Source organism: Pocillopora verrucosa, chromosome 4 (genome assembly GCF_036669915.1).
Source record: "Pocillopora verrucosa isolate sample1 chromosome 4, ASM3666991v2, whole genome shotgun sequence".
Classification (NCBI taxonomy): domain Eukaryota; kingdom Metazoa; phylum Cnidaria; class Anthozoa; order Scleractinia; family Pocilloporidae; genus Pocillopora; species Pocillopora verrucosa.
In genome coordinates, this window is record NC_089315.1 from 5,489,064 (window position 1) to 5,511,536 (window position 22,473).

Consider the following 22,473-nt stretch of genomic DNA (forward strand, 5'->3'; position numbering starts at 1 on the left):
CTCTCCGTGATCTGAAACCATCTCTAGTCACTCAGCAAGTCAACGTGAACAGCTTTTAAATTCGTTTTCATTTTACTTTCCTTGGTGTAGCCTTCGTTAACTTGACAGCCACTATATATGGCCTCATACATGTTCAGAAAATCATAGACACACAAATGACACTTACAATCCCGAAGATTGTTCATCTAAAAATCGTAGTCTTAACTCATCCGAAGTTTCGCTTGGATCTACTTTACTCGTTTAGCTTTTACTTAACAAAAATAAACAAACTGACAAACTGTTGCAATTTTTCTTTAGGCTTCCGCAAAATTACCAAGAAACCTTCGTTGTAAGAAATATAATCGCTTGGAATAGCATGTTTATTTCGGAAGTTATGTCATTCTCAAGAAGGGCATGAAACCTTGAATTATGCAAGAGGTAAAATGAATCAATCCGTGAGAATCATACTTACCTTGTTTCAGACTGTTCAATATTTTTAGGATCTTCATAGTTATTTTCATTTCAGGTGTGCTTTGGTTTTTTCTACACAGCCCATCAGGCTCTCAGAACCAAGTTCACTTTACTTGTCTCACGCAAGTTAAAAACTAAATCCCAAAAGCCACTGAGTGTTTTAAAAGCGTATAACTTTTTTGGTAAAGCTTAAAACTGAATGGTAAATCAATAGAATACCTGTACTTGAATAAGCTTTGCGTTGGAAAAGTCTCGAGTTTTCCTTTTTTGCTTCTTTTGTTTCCTTTTACAGATTTCCATGTACAGTTCAACTTTCCTTTGCTTATTTTGCAGGGAGTTTGTTTCTTGTGATTTTGCGCGGGAAAATTTGCGTGAGTCCCTCGCGCATGCCCAACCTTTAACCGCTGTTTATATTGTGTTTCATATAAATGATTTGAGGTCATTAAAGTGGGGCGTTATATTTCACAAAGTCCTCTCTTGATCTCATGCAACGCTGCTCATTCAACGGAAAGTGGCCAGTTTTCAATATTTCTTTTTTATTTCTTTCTTTAAAATTTTCGACGATATTCTTCTCAGTTGATTTTTTTTTTGAGTGTGGCGGTTGCGCAACCCTTCCATTTTTCACCATTTTTTCGATCAATCCGTAACCAGTAACGAAATAAAACAATGCTGACAATACTCCTTGAAGTATTTTTGCAGTAAAGGATGGTCTATTTCTTTTGCAAGATGCTTCCTTCACTCAATGAAGAATGGTCTTCCAATAGACGATAGACGCTCAATATTATTTATCGATAATTATCCCACCATGCGCCAAAGATGTCTAATTTCAGTGTAACATACTACCACATACACTTTAATCCGCTGTAAATCGTGGGCGTTAAATAAATCGACAAAAACAATATGGCGGCGATAGCGGGAAGTGGTCACGATGTAACGTATCTCGGACTTTTGGGCCTAGCAGAAACATTCAGAACGTCTGACCCACCTAAGATAAGACAATGTATACAGTGCCTTCAATCTGTATTTCAATTTCAACCGTCATCAGCAATCCAGGCTGAAACGCATGTACAACTTGGAAGGCTTCTTCATTCGCATACGAAAAATATAGACATGGCCCGGTCACATTTGGAAAAGGCGGTGAGTTTAATTTCTATTGAGTAAGAGAGCTGGTAGTAGTATTATTTTGTTTAATTATGTAATTGATCTTAAACTGATCGCCTTGTGGAAGTCCGATGATTGAAAATTCATCGGAAAGTGTGATAACTTTGCCGTAACCGTAGCTTCACAGGTTTCACTGGTTAGCATTGTTGCTTCATCGGTTCTATCATATTTTGACTTCTAACATTTTTTCGCTCAACAGGTCGTTCTAGCTCAATCTGTATCCTTTTCAATTCACATGCTGGTGAAATTCTATGCAAAATGTGTGGTGAAAGAGTCCTAGTAAAATTCACCAGGTTTGAAATAGAGTAAATAAAATTACATAAACGATTGTCCACAAGATTACAGCATTTCTTTACTTAACTCAGAGTCAGCTGGGAATTGGTTATGAAGAAATTCGGTTGGAAGCCATGTCCGTTTTGACAGAAATTTATAAAGAACAGGTACATTTACTGAGTAGATGTTTATGATAGTTATTGGAGTGATATTTATGATTACATCGACAAGGTTATACAACCCAATTTGTTAATAATTGTTTAAGGGCCTAGTAATTTAATACCATGGCATTGATTATGTTTTTTAAACAGTGAGTTCACTTTTAAACATTAATTTTCAGAGCCAGTATCAACTAGCAAAGTCTACTCTGCGGCAGGCTCTAGAGGTTGCCCATGCCAGCATTTTGCCTTTTTGGCAATTCAAGATCACTTTCCAGTTAGCTGTAAGTTTTGTGATAGGCTGAAATATTATGAATGGCTACTCTGTCACAAAAGGAAATAACATGTATGTCTGTATATTTATGAAGTTACATGACCTGTGTGTGGTAGCAAAAATATTTTTATGTTGACACATAGTTCTTTGAGCTTGGCTGGAGAAACCAGGGCTGGAAATGCATCTTTTGTAGCATGGAAATTAGCAAACTAGTTTTTCAGACATGGAAGTGCTAAGAGATAAATATTTAAAAGTATAGGGAAAAGTGAAGAAAAGTCTTCATCTGGAGCTGCAGTAAGTGCTTACTGCAATTTCACAATGAATTGCTTGTTAGTTTGCCATATTTTGTGTGAATTGTTCACAATCTAAAATGGTGTGTTAGTCATTCCACTTTTATATTAAGAGAATTAAGTGTACTTGATTATGGCATTAATATTGTCCATGTACTGAACCCTTTGACTTCCATGAGTGAACAAGACAGAGTTTCTCCTTACAATATCAATATAATGTTAACCAGATAAGTGATGAGAATAAAGAAAAATATCAATTTGGGGATAATTATTTGATTCGATACTAAATTTTCTGAACTAACATTATACGAATCATACAGTTGACAATAAGGAGAAATAACAATTTGATATGGGAGTTAAAGGGTTAATAGATTAATTATAGCTTCTATTAACCCATTAATTCCCAGAAATGATAAACCACTAACTTCTCCCTACAATATCCATGCAATATCCAGCAAACAGGTAATGAGAATACTCAAATGTGTCAGGTAGAAGTTGTTTTCTCATTCCATTCAAACAACAAATTCTTGTAACTAATTCACAAGGAAATGTGTAGCAGCTAGAGGGGAGAATTAACAATCAAATCTTGGGAGTTAAAGGTTTAAGAGTTACTCTGCAACAAAGCTTGCAGTGTAATATCATGGGTACATTTTAAGTCTTAAAAAGAAGTAATTTGAATTTTGCAGAGAATTTATTACTGGAAATATAATTGTTGATTTATTTCAGGATGTGCATGCGAATGACAAAGAGCTGAAGGCTGCAACAGAAGTCCTGGAAATGGGAGAGAGATTTGCAGAACAGTGTTGTTCACATTACATGAAGTGAGAAATTTGCATTACATGCTCTAATTGGTAGGAATAAAGGAATTACATGAAATCTATCAATAAATTGTTTTTCTTTCGGTCATTTTGGTTAAACGGAATGGTTATGTGTCAGTACATGTAGATTACATAATTTATTTTCATAGTTTTGTTATGGTTCATCATTTCAGATGACACTTGTTTAAATCATGTAAATTAAACTCCACTGCATGCACTTAGTTAAAAAATTTCAATTGGAAATTAGAATTTGAATGAACTGATTTTGATCATTTTGTTTCAGGTGTCTTTTTGCATTGAGCAGAGCTATGGTATGATTCTCATAACTTACTTTTTCCAATTGTAGAATAATTTCAGATATGGTTTACTTGTTGATTTTAAAGTAAAGGCAGAAGATGCAAGAATGCATTCCTTAACTTTTGATATCTAATTTTCTTGGAATCTTTTCCTTTTGTAAGGAAAAATAAAGGTAATGTTACTGTCAAACACAGAAACCCATAAACTTGTAAAGTAATGAGCTGTGATGGGGTTTCAGCAAAGGTGGAGAAGGGAAGGCTCACGGAGCATTCACCAGTGCTGTTTCTCAATTAATAATGTATATGAAAAAAGTTATGTACATCTGATTGGCTGAAAACATGTGCTTTTTCATGTAACATGAGTGCAAATTACAGATAGCGTACATGCTCTGCCAAAATTTCATCCATCTTGACTTTCTGTGATGGGTTTTTCATGTTAATTACTAACAAGTAACAACATGATTTTGAGTGTAATTTGGTGCAAATAAACACTTGTAAATTTTTCAAAGACTACAAATCATGTTACTTATTACCTATATTTGCTTTGCTACCTTGCTTGTACTTCATCTACCTCCCTCCTTTGGGTATTTTGGGTCAGTAATCATTCCACACACTGTTTTGTTGGTGTTTGCTGACAGGGGCTCAAAACAAATATTGCTGCTAAAAATATTGCTGTAATCCTCTGTTGCTACCCTGACAGTATCTACCCTCCAAGACAATTGACTCAATGTTTGAATAACTTCTTTTGCTCTTTTTCAAATCATGGCAACTGTTGGTGAGCTCTGTATACAGTATACTGTGTAATCTCACTATTGACGATGTATCTTTGCATTTGTCTTTCAATAGGCATTTATGATGATTAAAGAATTGAATCATGCAACTTCCATCTTGTCCATGATTGCAAGTGTTTTGGAACGATGGAACATTTCAAATTACCAGCGAGAATCAATCCATGTGTTTTACTTATTGTTAAGAGTGTGGACCTTTTTAAAACTTGGACAGGTAAAAATGTACACTTCTGCATATTGTTGTAGTCCTTTCTCCCTTATGGAAAGGTACACACTTATATGGTGTATTAATGCAACAGTTTTTGATGATTGAAATTAATATTTTTTGCAGTTAGCATGATCAAAGTTACATTTTTTATTATTTTACCACCACTTTCAGTGTTAATAAAAAATAAAAAAAATTGTGTCTACTTGTGAAAAAGACTGAGATTGCAATCATTTGCCATATTCATTCTTTTTACAGGCAAAGAGTGTTCGACCACATTTAAAGCAACTGCAACAATCAATACAACTTTTGACAACTCTCAGTTTGGATGGTATGTTTACTTTAATTTAATATGATTTTGTAGGTAAAGTCACTGGTGTCTACATTTTTTTTTTGTGCCACTGACTTCTATTACTTTGTTATAAACTGGTAGTACAACATTGTTAACATTCTAATGATCTGCTTATTGTTAGAGTCAAAATCAATTAGAACTTTTTTGTGGAAAAGATTTATTTCATCTAGTTTAACATGCATAATTTTTCCGGTGGGAAGAAGTTACTAGGGGACAGGTGACTGATTAGGAAAAGTGGAAAACAACAAAGATGGCATCAAAACTCATCTAACTATATATGTAAATAGAGTCAGTGCTTGATTTAACTTTCAATTGCCTTTTTGATTTGATTTTTGCAGAATCACAAATCCATGAGGCAGAACGCTTTGAATGGCTCACTAAAGAACATCTTTGTGTTCTGGTTTATTTGGTAAGAGTCTAATATCCATCTCATTTGTGAGACATAGTTTAATACTCGATGTAACACCAGTATAAATAACAAAGAGATTGAACTGTCTTGTGCAGTTTTTAGCATTGATTATCTAACCTTTTATACCTGAACATCAAAATGCAAGTTCTCATTATTCTTCTCTATACATTTGCTATGGTCCTCACAAGAAGAAATTTGTCTAACAATAAGAGCCTCTTGAGTTTTTGATCATTTCCTTTATTCTCCAGACCTTAATGTTCATTTTTGAAGAGATACTGTTGGGAGAAATAAGATGCTTATCAGTCTTGGGGGTTTCAGGATTAAATTAAACAATGTATGGTAGTTAGCAAACTTAAGTAAGGATAAATCCCTTTTTATTGAATACATTGTGTTCCTTGGACTCTCTGTTCCTTTTACTGTAAAAAAAATTAATAGAGAAACAGAAAGAACATTGTAAAAAATGTTGTAGCAAATTTGTTATTTTCTTGATTTTTTTTCTTGTATTTTTCCTACACATTAATTTGCATTTATTCTTTTCATTTTTTCACACATCATTTCTTCACCATTATTTGTGGTTTAGGTAAACTATGCTGCCTTTTACATTTCATGTTTCATGCCCCTTTTAGTGGTGTGTTTTATTTTTGCTCTATGTAAACCTATTCCCTGTGAGTGTTTTTGTGTTTTGTAAATTTCCTCAGCATTTGGAATTTACTTCTTCTTCACATGCACCTTGCAGAATAGTAAATCAAATGCAGAGTAAACTGAAAGGGTTTAATTGAAGTGGGCCCTTGTCTCTGCATAGAATATAGAAAGGAAATACTTAACCTTTGAGTCTGCACTATAACACTGTGAATAACTTTTTACTCTTTATAACTGCATTGTTGAAATATTCAAGGTAACTGTAATGCACTCCATGTATTCGGGGACTATGGAAAAGGCAATCAAATACAGTGAGAAGGCTCTCCTTCAAGTGCAAAGGTTAAAAGGTGAGCATGTTTTTCAATTTCAGATGTATTATTATTGTAACTGTTGTACATGCATGTTAACATGCATTGATGTACATGTACATGTACGTGTAGTTATAAGTTGACTTTGAAAGAGAAAAGAAGACTTTTTTACATTCAGTTGATACTCTGGGTTAGGATCTCCTTGACATCTGCCATAGATGTATTTACTGTGGCTGTAAGGTTCTTAATGAACAAATTTCACTAAACAGACAATTAGTGAATTTTGTGCTCCTAACAAACAGTTAGGAGCACAAAGATCTAACTTTGGAATTACTCTAAATTTTCTTGTACAAATCCTTAGAGTTTCTGATTCAAAGAATGTCTTATAATGTATACGTCAGTAGATGTCAATGTTTTGAAGGATCTTGTGGAAGAGTTAAATGTTTTTTTGTGTGTTACTGTCTACAGCTGCTGAACCAATCTCTGGACTGTTATCAACTTTTAAACTGGTGCTTCTAGAACACATGATTCTTTGTAGAATGGTGCAAGGACAGATGCCACAAGCTATAAAAGAGGTTCATTTTGCTATCTCTGTTCTATTTGCAATAATTTTTGAATGATTGCTATTGCATGAATAGCCTGTCCTAGGCATTCAGTTAATAAACCAGAGCCTGATAACAGAAGGCAAAATTACAGTAGCGACAGAGCAAAAAAATGGGAAAAGTAATCCTTTTTTTTTTTTCATTTATTTAATATCATGTTCTGTTTTTCAAACTAAAGGCCAAGAAGATTTACTTGTGTTTATGTGTCAAACAATTTCTTTTTTGTGTTAAATTCAGCTCACCATAGATTTTGCATAAAAATTTGCCTGAGTGTATGTAAAATAATTGTACATTTTACTTACTCATTAGACTGATGTATTTACTGATTTACTGACTGACTGACGGAGTGATTGATCAACTGACTGACTGACATACCAACTGACTAATTGATTCTTTGATTTTTTTTGGTTTTAGATTTCACAAGTTTATCAAATTGCTCAACAAGATGGAAAGTTTTTAACAGCCCATCAATCTGTCATTCACACTCTTTTGGTACACTTAATGATGATCATTTATTGCCTTTTATCATTTTTATATTGTTACCAGTAAAGAATAAAGACTTTATAATCATGTTACTTTCTCTTTTCAGGGTTTATATGCAATGTCCATGAATCTTATGGATTCAGCAGTGGCACAATTCAATGTTGCCTTTGAGGTATGTACATGTATGTGCAGGGCTTCTTGAATGTAAGTTGACATTCTCCACTTAAAACTCAATTCTTTATTTTTGAAACTTTTGAGAATCAAGTTTTGGGGCTTGAGTTTCCTCTTTGGATTTTTCAAAGTTTTGAAGAACTTTTCAAACTTCAAGATTTTGATGATCAGCTGTGAGGAAACAGTTAATTTCATTTTAAAACAGTAGCTGTGAATTATATTTAACATGAAATATCATGATTGCTCTGAAGCTTGTATACATATGTGTAGCTTAATTAATTGTCATTCAGTGACAGCTCATAGTTATTGAAGATGTAGATATCAACTCAGGAGATGCTAGCTCAGTACTTTTACCTTTAGACCAGCAGAGAGCCAGAACTGAGAAATTTCATTGGTTTGAATATGGCAATTATCTACATTCGATCTGGAATGGGAGGAAATCAAAATATAAAGGTAGGGAAAGTAAAACAGAACTATTTTTTTTTCCTTTGGTGTTGATGACTGAAGTTGCTTCAAGGTATGAAGCCTTTGTTATATATTTTTTTCCGTTTTTTTCTCTCTCAGCTGAAAAGAAATGGTTAAATTTCCAAACACCCTTGATACATAATGAGTATCTTTAGGAATTTCTTACTTTGGTCATTTCTTACCAGATATGCTATGTTGATTAGATGTTATGAATTTTCTTTGCAGCTCCAAAATCTTTTAGCAAAGATAAGACCAGATCAGCTTCCTTCAGGGTAAAGACAAAATCATATGTTAAGTTTAATTTCAACAACCTTGAAATATGTGTTTTCAGTTTCACTGTTTTTCTTTGCATAGTTTTCTACTGAGTGCATTTAATTGCTGTAGCTTCAGTATTCTATTTTTTTTCCCTTTGTTTTGGGATTTTCATGTGTATTGTTTTGGAGTTCTCACATGTATTGTTACTGGTCCGGAACAAACCAAATGAATCACAAATGTAAAATAATTTTTATGAGGAATGGTTCAAAATAATGAGTTTCAAACCTTCAAATTCTTTGGACATGATGATCTTTATAGAAGTGAATAACTACTGTCGGTATTTTGTTGTCTCATGGTATTTAGTCATTACCGGTAAATTGTATTGATTACATTGTTTTGACTGCTCTACTATCAGCAAAACATTGCAATGGACAATATTGATGTTGGCTCTACATTGCAAAAGTTATAACCTTGATCTGTGTAACAGAGATGAATACAAACACATCTTGTAAATCTATTATACTTGCTTGTAGTTTTTTTTTTTCTTTTTTTTTTACTTTGAACATCCATTAATTTTGTTATTAGGGAGTAATTTGTGTGAAAAAGAAACCATGGCATCATGAATTTAAGACTGGAAATTGCAATCCATTTTTTTTTTTTTTAATTATAAGAACTTGTTTAGTTCAAAATGAATTGTATATTGGTATGTTTTTTTATTGTTTTGATTTTTCTCATGCCAAGGTCATACAGTCACCAGGCAGGTTACTACTATATCAGAGGATTACAATCATTCTTTGATTCACATTTCATGGATGCCAAGTATGTTTATGGTGTAAATCATTATGTTATGTTGCAATTCTTTTCCTCTTATTTTTCATATGTTGTAATTTTTTAGCAGGTGAATTTACGAGACAACTCAGATTTCTCATGATAGTTTTGTTATTTGCAATTTTTTTGACAGAAAATACCTGCGTGAAACTTTAAAGATGGCAAATTCTGAAGATCTCAACAGACTAACAGCTTGTTCATTGGTCTTGCTAGGAAGCACATTTTTATCTCAAGGGATTACCCAGGTTGTGCATTGTTTGTTTGTTTGCTTGTTTTTTAATTTTGTTTTGTTTTTATTTTATTATTACATGTATGATGATGATCATCTTCATCATTATGTATACATTTATTTATTCATTCACTTGTTTATTTTTGACATATTTATTCACTTAATATTTATTTACTAATTGTAGGAGGCCCTTGACATGGCTTTGCCTGCAAATCAACTGGCTGGCCGTATACCAGACTCTTACATAAATATGTGGGCTGCATCACTTCTGAGAGGTCAGTGAAATAATCAAGTTGATAATATACGTAAAAAAATTATGCACGTCTGTTTGGCTGAAAACTAGTGCATTTTTCATGTAACATAAGTGCAAAGTTATAACACAAGTCCAAAGTTGTAACATGAGTGCAAAGTAGTAACATGAGTGCAAATTGCAAAAAGCATGCCTGCACTGCCAAAATTTTATCTGTCTTGACTTTCTGTGATGTATTTTTCATGTTAAATATCAACAAGTAACTAAATGATTTTATATGGAATGTGGTGTAAATAAGCACTTATAAAATTTTCCAAGACTACAAATTGCACTTGGTGAAGCAATTTTGTTATCTTTGCCAATTTACTTGTGCTCATTAGCACCAAATTACACAGTTTGAAATCATGTTGTTACCTTTACATGTGCTACATGTAATTGAAATTTAAAGACAATTTGATTGAGGTATTATTAAACAAATACATGTACATGTAGATCTGCTTAGAGGTGTGCAAAGGAGTTAGTTTTACATTATTATAGGGTGATGCATGGAGTTCTGGTAGAGCGTTCTATGTGATGGTTGTTAGATCTCACATAGGGTTTTTGGTGATCTTTATCCTTATGGGAGGGGGTAGGGAAGGGGCAGGCAAGGGCAGGGAGGGGCAGGTTTGAAGAATAACAAAATGGCCTTAATGCCCTTGATACATTCAAAAAATGGGAAAATTGTTGGCAAGGTATGTTTTCTGTCTAGAAGTACAGCAGCACATGTTCTTAAAACTTACGAGGAGGGCTTTATATTGGGTTATAATGATTTGTTATCATCAGATCTGTATGGAATCATGGGTGACCCTGTTTCTGCCAGTGAATACTATCAGCTACACAATAGCCTTACCAAGCAATTGTTGGAAAGTAAGTAATTGTCTAATAATGCCGTTGATTGTGTTGAATTGTACTCTTTGTGTTAGTAAAATACACTGTTTCAAGTTAATTGTGATTCTTAAAGACACATAAATGATTTTAAAACTTGATATCAAGGCCTGTACTGATCAGAATGTCATCAGTATTATTGAACAATATGGTCAATTATCAATGATGTTTTGATATTTTAGTATTCAAAATAATTTGTTAAACTTTACATAGCTGCTAGATTATGATCCCTTGTGGTAATTTATAATATAAAGTGAAAGTTCTTGCTTGTTTCTCATGGATGGACTGAAATTTTTTATTGCTTGTCTGTGAAGTGCAAATAGTACTTTGTTTTGTTCAGGGGTACGTTAAGTTTTAAATTTGCATTTTATCTCTTTCTCTCAGGTCATATGCAAGCTGGTCAGATGCCAGAGCACAGACTTACTGAGGTTCAGTGGAATGATTTCCTTCATTGATAACAACATTTATTTGATTAAATGAATGATGTGTTGTGAGTACTAAGTAAACAGACAAGTAAGCAGAAGTGAGGCACACATATCCATACACTTGTAAATTTGTGGGCTCACTAGCAGGTGATGCACATGATTGATTTGAATGCAGGTGGCATTTTTTTTATTGTTGGGCAGTTTTAAGGATTTTTTTGTGCAAGAGAACACTATTGTGTTGCTGTTTTGGTGGTGTTTTCTCAGATTACTTCTTAAAGTGCATTTTCTCAAATGCTTACAATTTGTTCGGTTTTCTAACTTGTATGTGTATTGTATTACCTTATAGTGGCTTGGTGGTATCAGCCCTCCAAGACAATCTGCAACCAAGCAGACAACAGGTCTGCTAACAACCTTTCCTCAAGCTGGGCCTAGTAGCATGATGTAACATCCTTGGATCTGGACTTGTCTCAAATGAGAGAACAGTTGATTGGTGCATTGTGATAAAATTTCATTACTTATCCACACTGAAAATATATAGCAATACTATAGAAACATAGACATATGTGTATGTTCATACATGTAAATGTTTTCAAATACCCTTTTCCAGATTCCAAATGGTGGGATGGTTATCATCATCAAATGTTTATCGTGAATAGTTTTCATTGGCATCTCTTTATAAATGGTGACATCCTTAGTATGACAGTTTGAGTTTTTCAAGACGATTCTAATTTTATGACTCAATTTGTTCACCTATCCATGAATCTGTATATTACTTGTGAGATCCAAGCATTTCTACATTGTTTTCAACAATGGTGTCATGGAAAACTGCAGACCATAGGATAACCAAGAAACAACTACTTTACTCTGTCTGTCACCATATACAAACACTTCATAATGCACAAAGCATTGATGGACTTTTTTCATGAAGACTTCTCTCATTAATTTTCATAAATATTTTTTTAATTTGAGCACAAGTACAAAATAATTTAATTTGAGAGAATATGTAAATATGTACATAAATATATACCTAATTTATGAATAGTCTTTCTATTACTTAAAATCAAAATCAATCTGAATTGTCAAAGCTAGTAATGAAATCCAAACATGCGCATGCAATAAGCTAGTGAAAGAGTAACTTTTTCATGTACAATTAGTTTTCACCAATTTGCTGCTTGCCATTACAGGAAGTGAATATCACTGAAGGTTGGTCCACCTAAAGTGAGCAAGTCCCCTCTTTTCCTCCAAACCCCTTCCCTTAGCCTTTGCTGTAAATGTAGTTCCTGAACCAATTTTTTTGTGCAACAGGTCTTTTCTCATCTTTTGCCCAAAAACTGGAACAGGGACTCCTTGCATATTGAAAGTTTTTTTTAAAATTAAGAATGGGGAAGTCCAAAGGATTTGTTCTTCATAGTTATTTTAGTTCCCTTCAAACTGATGAATCACCCTGTGTACAACAAGTTTAAAGTTGTTGATAATTTCTGTCAGTCAGGATTTTATTTTACACACCCTAGTAGACAATTATGAAAGAATCTGTATGTTTACACTGTGTTTAGTGCCATCCTTCAGTTATGTTTGCCAATAAAAATTGTAAAGCAAATTTCAGTTAAGAATCAGTGAAATTGCCTCCCGAGCAATGTAATGGTATAGCTCTAAGACAAAAATGAGAAGGGTTTTACTGAAATAATCACTGAATTAGCCAAGCTGCACATTATCAGTAGTACTGGTAATTTTATAAAAATGCTGTAGCAAGTGAGATGGCTCCTCCCATAAGCTTGGGGGGTGGGACTTTAGGTCTTCTCATGAAATATTATTATCATGCTGTAAATGTATTTATTATTATGATTAAAGAGGCAAATAAAATTATGATGATGAAGTGTTCCTGAAGTTGTTCTTATCTTATAGGACAGGTGTCTCAACAAACCCTTAACACCCTAACATCAACATGCATATTCTCTATACTGTTCTCTATACATTTCTTAAGGTGCTGACAAGGAGAATTTGTTTAACTCATTAACTCCCATCAGTGACCATAGCAGAATTTCTCCTTACAATATAAAGTACACAGGTAATAAGAACAAAGGAAAATGTCAATTAGGAGATTATTAGTTGATTATTAGTTGATCCAATATCAAATTATCTGAACTCACATTATCAGAATTTGTATGGCAGAAAGTAAGGAGAAATACAAATGAGATCTTGAGAGTGACAGGGTTAACAATCAAACAATCAAGAGCTCTCCAGTTGGTGATCATTTCCTTTATCATTATGACCTTAATGTGATTCAGAGGTGACATTCTAAGCAGGATTTAGATGCGAGTCACTCTCAGGGGTCAAAGGTGTAATTTGTAAGTTATTTAAAGGTGTTCTGCTGTCCTCATTCCTCAGGCAACCTGACATTTCCAGGAAAATAAGGAATTCATCAATTACAATTTGTGTTCTTCAACTTTAATGAGATAGTAGCATTTCTCAACCGAGATTGTTAACAGCAACCATATTGATTGATTTTATAATGTAGTTTTACTCTCTGTAATCATCTGTTCTGAGGAGTTCAAATTCTTTACTGAATATTTTGTAAATTATTTTTTCAATGATAATTATCAGCATTTGTATTTAGTATACAATTAAATTTTGCATAATGTATTACCTTACTTCCTGAGATCTCAGTTTTTGATATGAATCACTGCTTTGTATTGATAAGTCTAGCAATTGTCTGATACTTCTCAAAATTCTCACTTTCAAAAGATTTTGCTTTTCATTTAGATAAATCTATTGTTGGCAATATTGCTTATTCTCCATAGGGTTTCATGTTGTATAAAGGTGACCTTAGGGAAAGCTAGTCCAAATAGAAAAGACAGCTGTTTATTTTTTCCTTTAAAAGCCCCAAAAAGAGAGCTATGTTTTATAATTGATTTTTGCCACAAGATCTGTTATACCTTATCAGGTTTTATCTGATGAAAATCGATGCAGTTTATAAGGTTTATGGTTGTTATCTCGAATTTCTATTTATTTTGTATTAATGTATTCTTATCTCTCTTCTGCCTGAATGTTTTGTCCGGTGCATTTTACGTTTTTGTTTCGATCAAGGTGAAAATGTTTACTCCCGTGATCACTTAGAAACAACTTATTTTCGTTACTTTAAAGTTATGATCAATCAATTTAAAGAAAACGTTTTAAAGGTCAGGAAACCTCTGATGTAGTTATATATTTCAACGTTCTTTGACAATTTTATGAAAATAGTAAATATATATTTCGTTATCTCTTTTTTTTCTCTGTCGTACTACAGTATCTTTTCCTCGCAATGTTCCGAATCTTCAAAAGAGAAAGGTGACTCTGCACTTGACATTTAGTAACAAAAATTTAAAAAAAACGCTGTGTTTGCGAATTTCACTGATTTCCGTGACTTGGCTGAACTTAAAATCGAATGGCTTTAGGAAGGCTTCGCAACATTCAAAAGTACAAAAATATTTGGAGACAGTTACGAAGGCGTGAATTTTCGAACGTTTACTGAATGTGCTATATTTGGATTGACATTTCAAATTTAATACGGAAAGCCATATCATTTACAAATCCCAAACAAAAGTAATTGAAATTGACAAGCATTGTTGTTTTTAGTGGTTAAGTATCCAATGAACATTCACTGATCAATCGTGCGTATAATGACTTATTGAAAGCAAACAATTGCATATTGACAACGTTCTCTGGTCCTCGCATAAATTAAGTTTTCGAATTCCACGGAGAGTTTATACATGTGACGTGAAAGTACATCTCGTGCGACAGTACAGTTTACTGAGGGATACAAGTCTTTCGTTTTGAGAAACAATTGAAGCATTTCGAAAATCCTCACCTGTCAATTGACAAAATTGACCGGCTCGTCTTTTTCCGGGTCACTTACCGTGCAATTTTCCTGCATTTGTAACAAAATTTTGACATTCACCAAGTTTTCACAAAAATGTGTACAACCACTTTAAATCATGTAGTAGCAATACCGAAGGCTGCAGAAGGGTACAATTTGGCTGGGGTTGGGTGCAAAGAATCTACCAAGTTGGGATGGCCCATGTACACCCCTCATGATCATGAACACTGAAGCTTTTTATTTCAAAGGGGAATCACCCTTTCTAAAGTAAGTGATGAGTTTTCTGTGATGAAAACGACAAGTAGTACCATCTGGGCTGCCAGGGGTGCAGCACCTCTTTCCTGCATCATTGCCAAGTGGTAACAGTTCAACTACTTCGGTACTTTTTGTTTGTGGCAAGGCGAGGAAAGATTACTGATTGTTTATCGAGTCTTTTACTGCCTGCCGCCAATTACCCAACGGCATCCAACCAATCACAAGGTGTTATCATAAGTGGATTAGTAAACGTCACGAGTACTGCCAATAACACCTGCACATAAACTTGTCAAACCGGTTTGACCACTTTCCCGGATGTCAAGTCCATTACGTCATCCCTTTACTGTACAGCTTCGTCGCCCAGGCAACAAGAAGATCTGATAGCGTTTTCCAGAATTTGATTGGTCTATTTAGCAGCTGATTGACAGGTTGTCGTTTCAACGCAGCGGGTGTGGGAGCCGACTCTTTGTGCACACGTCTATCAGAAGGTTGTGTGGCGTTTGATTTCATGTTCCCGCCCCTGCCTCTGTTGCTTGAAAATCCCAAATACTTTTCTGCTCGCCAAGAGGAAATCAAGAAAGGCTTTCGGTGTCACTTTCGAGTATCAAGTCCCACGAGGATTCACAGTTTATTTTATAACCATATTCAGCCGGGCAAGGGCGCAATTCAATATAATTCAACGAACGACTAACCTTCAATTCACCGCCATTGTATGTGTCGTGTCCGCTGTTGCAAAACACCACATGGCTTTCGAATGAAAGGAACTCCGTTTTCAGTTGGTCTCTGAAGTTCGTGAATTATCTTTACAGCCTTCCTCGACGAAGAAAGGTCCACCAAGTAACCACAAATCGAAGAACGGAAACAGAAACTGCTCGAGCAATCTACTGTCGCTGTTCAATGCAGACTGAATAATCACTTTTTTTACCATTCGCTGCACAAATTATAATTTTGTGCCAGCCTCGTCCTCGAGTCGGTCACGTTCAACTGGACGAATAGAGCTTCCTATCTTGTGAATGTGGAGTTTTGTTCTTAAAATACCTCAACAGAGAACAAGGTATTTTTGGTTTGAATTATTTTCACCATCGCCAGTGGAATAGCGGCGAAAAATTTTACAGATTGAGCGGCGGGTGTCTCTTCCGTTACAAGTAGCTCGTGTCGTGTCGGCCATATTGCATTGGCGCCAAATTCTTATTACTCTGAGAAATACCGCAAACGAAGGACCATATTTTGGTCATTATGGCTTTTGGTCATGGTTATTTTTCAGCATTTTTGTATTTAAAGTATTTGGCTTCACTTTTTATCGGTAGGTAAAGAAATCTACAACGTAGGCTGTCACGCGGGGAAAGCCGCTGTTTCTACATTTTGCCGGCAAATTTATGGGAGATCACTGTCTTTGTTATGATTCAAAATTCTATGTGAGTTCTGTCGAATCGTAAAATTTCCAAGATAACCTCTAACTTGGAAATATCTTGTATAAATAGGGATGGCATCACAAGCTGTATCAAAGGGTTCCAAGCGAATAAAATTATCGCCAAACTCCGATGAGAAAGATGATGTAAACAGTTGTACTACTGGCGAACAGGGTCAATCATCAGTTGACATGGCTTTGGATAAAAAAACAGTCGAATCCAGCGACGAGCAAAACTCAAAGTGAGTAAAATTTATTCTTCCCTCAAAAATAATACTGTGGAATAATTTGATGTTCCTTGAAATCGAATTGAGGAATCTAACGCTATGATGATGAGGAAATGTGGTTTGCACGATCTTACCGGTATACACGTGTTGTAATGAAAAGGTGTCTTGTCGAATACTTGATGAATTTTTTTTGATTTGCTGTCGAATGTATGGCTTCATAATTCCTTTGCTTAATGAACATCTTCCACTCGAGTTCGTCTTTGTGCTGCCTTAATCTTAACGTCACACCTGCAACACGAGCCAACATACTGAGTAATTCCTTTAATCGCGTCTTGACAAAGCCTTTTTCTTAAGAATATTAAAGATCGACCCTTGCTGTGGATAGTTATATCTTCTGTCATGTTATTTTTCATTTAAGGATGGAACACGTAGGAACGGAATTTGAAATAGAAATCTCTTATCGTTTCAGATTAATCGTGCTCAACTCATTTATAAAATTTAAAAGGGTTTCAAGTCGTTTCCTTTCAAAGATCCTCATCTCGGTGGTCTTTTGTCTTTTTAAAATGCTTGTCTGAATTTCTGAGTCATTCATCACATCCTGAAAAGATGATTCGTTTTCCGTTAAATAACCCTAAAGCATAAAAACAGATGCCAGTCTTGTCCAATGTCAATTAATTGTGCATCACATCACAGCTTTTCTTGCATGTTCCTCGCATTTTTCTTTTTGAGGGACTTTGTAAAGTTTCAAATACATGTAGAATTCATTTTCTCTGGCTTCTAATCTCTCACCAAAACCACGTTCCAGTTATCAGTGGTTACAGTTTGGTTGTTGCTAGAGTTAACCACTATACTCAATCTTTTCTGTGCTCCAAATAGATAATTGAAAGTTTCAAATTTGACACAGCCATATGTAACTGGTCTCTATTAAATAGCTCATAGATAATGTTTTGGGTTCGAATGTTAGATGAAAGTAGTGTAGTCTACAATTAGGAAAAAGAAATGCTTAGTTTGATAACTCAGAATTTGGGTATTTTTATTTATCTTTATTTTTAAGCTCTCATTTGTACATCAGTTCATAATTTCTTGCTCCTGTAATGGCTTTGCCAGTGATGTTACTTGTTGAATGTTAGGGTACCATATGTCAAACTATGAACTGAACTGTTAATTTTCAAGGCTGTGTTTGATTGTTTGAACTCAACTTAGTCTAAAGTTCCAAAGGGCTTTAGGTTCAGGTATCTTTGTTATTGTACAACTGTGTACTTATGCCACTGAGCAACTACTACAAGTTGAAGTAAGAGATTATATTCATATATATTCTCAATGTTCTGTTACATTTACCTTTTTGGGACCTTTTTGTCATGCATGTATGTGTTTTGAGATCTTTGCACTAGTTAATACAAAATTATCTTCCGTGACTTTGTGTTGAGAACCTCACTTGTAACCCTCACTTGTAATTCAATGAAAGCTTTAATATCAAAACCACAAACATGATATTTTGCAAGGAATTTTGCTTTGAACTATGAAAATTTGTATAGAAGTAAAGCTGAGTGAAAATTTATTTGGAACACTATGAACTAAATGAATCTTAAACTAGTACTTAAATTAGCCAGTTGGTGAGGAAACTGAGCAAATTCTAAAGTAACCCCTTAGATAAAAAGAAGTAGTTTAACAAAGAACAGATTTGTGTAGTGAGCTTTATGAAGGACTTGTGCTAATATTAGCCCATGGACTTCAATATTTTGGAGCCTTTTAAGAAGGATAACTATCAGCATGCTAAACAGCTAGTTTGAATTTTTAAAGATATGCGCATCCATGCAAAAATGGTACTGTTTTCTTTTGGCAGGTCAACAAAGAAAGACAGTGAACTAGTTGTAATATCATCTTCGTCATCTGATGATGATTCAGACAAGGAACTTAAGACAGACACTGTGGAACCTGTTGTAAAAAAGGAGGAGGCAGAAACATTCCCTGATGTTGTAAAAAGCAAATTGCAAGCGAATCAAACAGAATCCCTTGAACAGGATTCTAAACAAATTAAGGTTGCTACAGAGCCAAAAGTAGAAAGGAAGGATTCAGACTTGGATGAGTGTATCTCCCAGGAGGATCTCCTAGCACAGTTGGGTTTGAGTTCTGTGAAAGAACTTAACAAAAAGGAGACAAGCAACATGGAGAATAGCACACCATCTGCAAATGCAAATGGGGTTGAGAGAAAACCTTTGATATCCCACAGAGCTAAGGAAAGTATCGTTGAATTCTTGAAAATACCAAAGCTATCCTCTTTGGACAGCAGGAAAAAGAACAATGGTGAGGTCAAGGGTGATGTCAAAATCACTAATGGTAATACTAGTGATGGTTCGAGGCCAGATTCCCCTTTGTCTGATGAAAATGATGATGATCTTCAAGCTAAAGAAAAATTGATTGCACACCTTAGAAATGAACTGAAGCAAGAAGAAGCCAAACTTCTCTTGTTGAAACAACTACATGCTGCACAAAATGATGTCAAAGGTAGCTCCAAATTTCAAAAAGAAAATGTGGAGAAGGTACAGACACAAGGAGCCTCTTCCCAACCTGTGAAGTCCTCTATGCAGCTTCCACCTAAAAAAGGTCAGAATCTTCCTCCCCCACCACCTTTGAAGGCCTCAACAGTACTAGCCACTTCTACTTTCCATCCACCCAGGGATGTTCCAGGACAGCCAAGGCTGCTTCCAAAAGGAAGTAGTAATGCTCAATCACAGTCCTCAAACTCTGGATCTTCAAAATTTTTAGGTCCTGCAGCCCAGACCCTGAAAGAGTTTGCAGTGCAGCAGTCCATTCATCAACATTCAACTCAGTCACATTCAAAACCTGGATCATCTGCAATTGCAGATCTGCAAAATGTTGTCACCTGCATGGCAAATCTAATTCAGCCTACTCCTCTGTACCCCCACAGTGGAGGCAGAGGCAGTCCAGCATATTCTGCAGCAAATCAGCCTGCCCCTGTCCGCCCTACCCCTGTCAGAGCCAACAATGTTAGCAGCCTCCCAGCCAGTAGTGGATATGTGTCATTTCAGCATCACTTGCCTAGTAGTTCTCATCAGCAAAGTCCAGGTGGGAAACAAGCTGCAGCCAAGATGGCACTACGAAAGCAGTTGGAAAGGACACTTCTTCAGATACCACCACCAAAGCCACCTCCTCCTGAATGGTCATTTATTCCAAGCCTTGGCAGCCAAGACTTCATGCTTTTGGTTGGGCTTGAGTCTGTGGTGGATGTTATGGCTGCTAAAGAAGCCAAGGGAAAACATAATGTTCCATTGCAAGAGCAATTGATAAACCCAAAGTTTGTTCACGTTGTAACACAGACTTCTCACCTTCTTGGACAAATAAGCCGGGCAAGGACTCAGAGCTGGTAACTGTGTGTGAAAAGTGTAGCACTGTCAATGTGAAGAAAGAGCTTAAAGCAGAACACACTGCTCGTTTGAAGGCAGCATTCTTGAAAGCTCTTAAGCAGGAACAGGAGATTGAGCAAAAAATTAATGATACCCCTCAAATTGCACCTAAGCCTCATCACCAAAGTCAGAAGTCTTCTCCTCAGCCTCCTCTAGCACCTGCACCCCCACGTCACCACATTGCACATCACCAACCTATCATGCATCATCATCACCAACCAGTTCAACCAGCACTGTACCACCACCATCAGCCTCACACCAACTCACTGTTATTTCAACTGCAGCAACAGCACTTGCAGCAGCAACACCAGGAGTTGGAAGCTGCAGCGAGACAGCAAGCTGATGTCAGATGGCATCCATATATAAGTCAGCACCATCACTCTGGATCTCGCAACCCACAGCATCATCATAGCTATGTGTCAGACTCTGATAGACAATACTTGCTGGACATGATTCCTTCTTTGCCAACACCAACTCTTGGTTATGGCTCTAGTAGAATCTAGTGTATAGATTTAAAGGAGGTAATACCTGAGCCTTGTTGAATTGAAGCACCACTTTTCACAATATTCTTCTATACTTCCAGATATTGATCTTAGTAGAAACAGGTTTAGGCAAATAAGAGGACAATCAATGATTCCAGGGTAGATCACCAGTTGCGTATTTGATGGGAAGGTAGATGTTTTTCTTCTTTGACTTTGATACTGAGGTACTATCAAATTAGGTTTTGACATTCTCCAATATTTCACAGGGACTGAAAGCCTGGTACTTTCTCTCCAAATATATTAGTTCAGTTAATTCTGACTAGCTGTTTTTCAATGGTATGTGGATGGTGCTTCATTTAAGTAAGGCTCAAGTAAAGAAATAACTATTTAACATAGTAAATAAAAGAAACATGTATAAAATTATCTTTAATTATAGACTCTATCTTGAATTGACAATTTTTGTTCACCATCCTGCTTCCTAGAAATCTTTCAGTGCATTGTACTGCACAAAGAGCGATAAAATTTTTGTTTCCTGTGGAAGATGTCCAGCCCCCTAGAGTTACAAATCTTAGGTTTCAATGATGGAGCTCTACTTAAAGCAGTTAACAGCATCCCTTATTGTGCAAACAATTTCTATCTAGCATACATGTAAGTTTAGTCCTATTTACAACTTTGTTAGATATTAATGCCCATAGGAGTGTAAAGCCAGATAAACAACAGTTGGAGTAAAATCACAACTTTTTGCACAGCTTAAGGGTAGCTCTAATCAAGGTGGATTTGTTGGTCTGCTTAGGGAGGGTATAGGAAGGTGTGCAGGAGGGTGGATTCTTCTTTGGGCAGACTGTCCAAATTACTTCTGGGTGTAGCTGTACCAGGTATTTAGGCTGTATTCTGGGAAATAACCTCAAACTCTTCTTATTAGACAAATTGCTATTATATTTGAATCTTTCACCGAATATTCTATTTCCTGTCGATAAAAATATGGACATTTCAATTTATTTATTTATTATCAAAAGCAACTGCTTCAGAGATAACAAACTGTAGTATAAATAAAGTCTTAAAACTGTACTTTGTTCGTTAACTGGTGTTGCTAGAACGATTTGTGGTCCTGAAAGGGAATGAGCATTAAGTAGGATCGGAGACTATGGGGTACTTAGTTACTTGTGGAATCAATCACCGTTCTAGATCTTTGACCTTTCCACTCTCAATATCGCGATGAAAGTTCTCCCAACTGCTCGCCGTACATTTCTTGAAATTTCTGCTTTGAGAATTTGGTGTTGGATCGATTGATGTTCCCCCAATTAATATGCAAGCTATTCTCGCCACTTGTGCGTTCTTCTCTACTTTCTTTTCTTTTCTTTTTTTTTTTTTTTTTAATTCTGAGGGAAGGGAAAACTTTTTTAAATTAGTGAAGCTATGGTTGCTCCCAACGCCCGATAGTTGAGGAATGTTTGTAAGCATGCAAGATTTCGCCAATAGCGCTAATGTCCCACGCTCTCGGCTGATGAGAGGTAATTTTCAAAACAGTAAGAAAAATGGTCGGCGGAATAATTACGGTCATTTAAATGAACAAAGAAACGTATGAACCTTGGAAAGGTGTTAAACGTAACTAACGCCAGGGACGGACATTTGCCTTTGGCTCATTTAAAGGAAGACTCTACTTAAAGCCTTTTCCTCAGAATAGTCTTCCCCAAGGAAGGCACTGCTCTCCGGCTGGCTTACGGTGGTCGGACCAGCTCGCTCCCTCTATGGACTCTTCATTAAAAACTT

The 22,473-nt window shown here is 35.5% G+C and overlaps 2 protein-coding genes and 1 long non-coding RNA gene across 3 annotated transcripts; 2 read left to right on the forward strand and 1 right to left on the reverse strand.

Moving 5' to 3' along the window:
• The first annotated feature begins 1,324 nt into the window (after positions 1-1,324).
• LOC131794739 (MAU2 chromatid cohesion factor homolog) lies at positions 1,325-12,923 on the forward strand. The gene is made up of 21 exons (XM_059112284.2): positions 1,325-1,587; positions 1,811-1,828; positions 1,983-2,051; positions 2,225-2,326; positions 3,333-3,427; positions 3,708-3,735; positions 4,567-4,722; positions 4,972-5,044; positions 5,404-5,474; positions 6,370-6,460; positions 6,890-6,996; positions 7,438-7,515; positions 7,613-7,678; positions 8,038-8,130; positions 8,368-8,414; positions 9,139-9,216; positions 9,359-9,470; positions 9,639-9,729; positions 10,527-10,610; positions 11,013-11,056; positions 11,400-12,923. The coding sequence occupies exons 1-21, from the start codon at positions 1,351-1,353 to the stop codon at positions 11,496-11,498; spliced, it is 1,839 nt and encodes a 612-aa protein (XP_058968267.2). The 5' UTR covers positions 1,325-1,350; the 3' UTR covers positions 11,499-12,923.
• A 1,648-nt stretch (positions 12,924-14,571) lies between these two features.
• Positions 14,572-15,988, reverse strand: LOC131794706 (uncharacterized). The gene is made up of 2 exons (XR_009341004.2): positions 15,854-15,988; positions 14,572-15,715 (listed from the first exon to the last, which is right to left on the reverse strand). It is a non-coding gene; the product is annotated as an uncharacterized lncRNA (long non-coding RNA).
• LOC131794705 (transcriptional repressor p66-alpha-like) lies at positions 15,641-21,763 on the forward strand. Its single transcript, XM_059112243.2, is given in 4 exon segments — positions 15,641-16,215; positions 16,643-16,811; positions 18,640-20,111; positions 20,114-21,763. Coding segments are annotated over 3 exon segments (2,250 nt in total). The 5' UTR covers positions 15,641-16,215; positions 16,643-16,644; the 3' UTR covers positions 20,725-21,763.
• Positions 21,764-22,473: the final 710 nt, after the last annotated feature.

Coding starts and splice junctions, on each gene's coding strand:
- LOC131794739 (XM_059112284.2), top strand. CDS start 1,351: ATGGCGGCGATAGCGGGAAGTGGTCACGATGTAACGTATCTCGGACTT. Junction 3,428..3,707: donor TGTTGTTCACATTACATGAA/GTGAGAAATTTG, acceptor ATTTTGTTTCAG/GTGTCTTTTTGCATTGAGCA. Junction 11,057..11,399: donor CAGAGCACAGACTTACTGAG/GTTCAGTGGAAT, acceptor ATTACCTTATAG/TGGCTTGGTGGTATCAGCCC.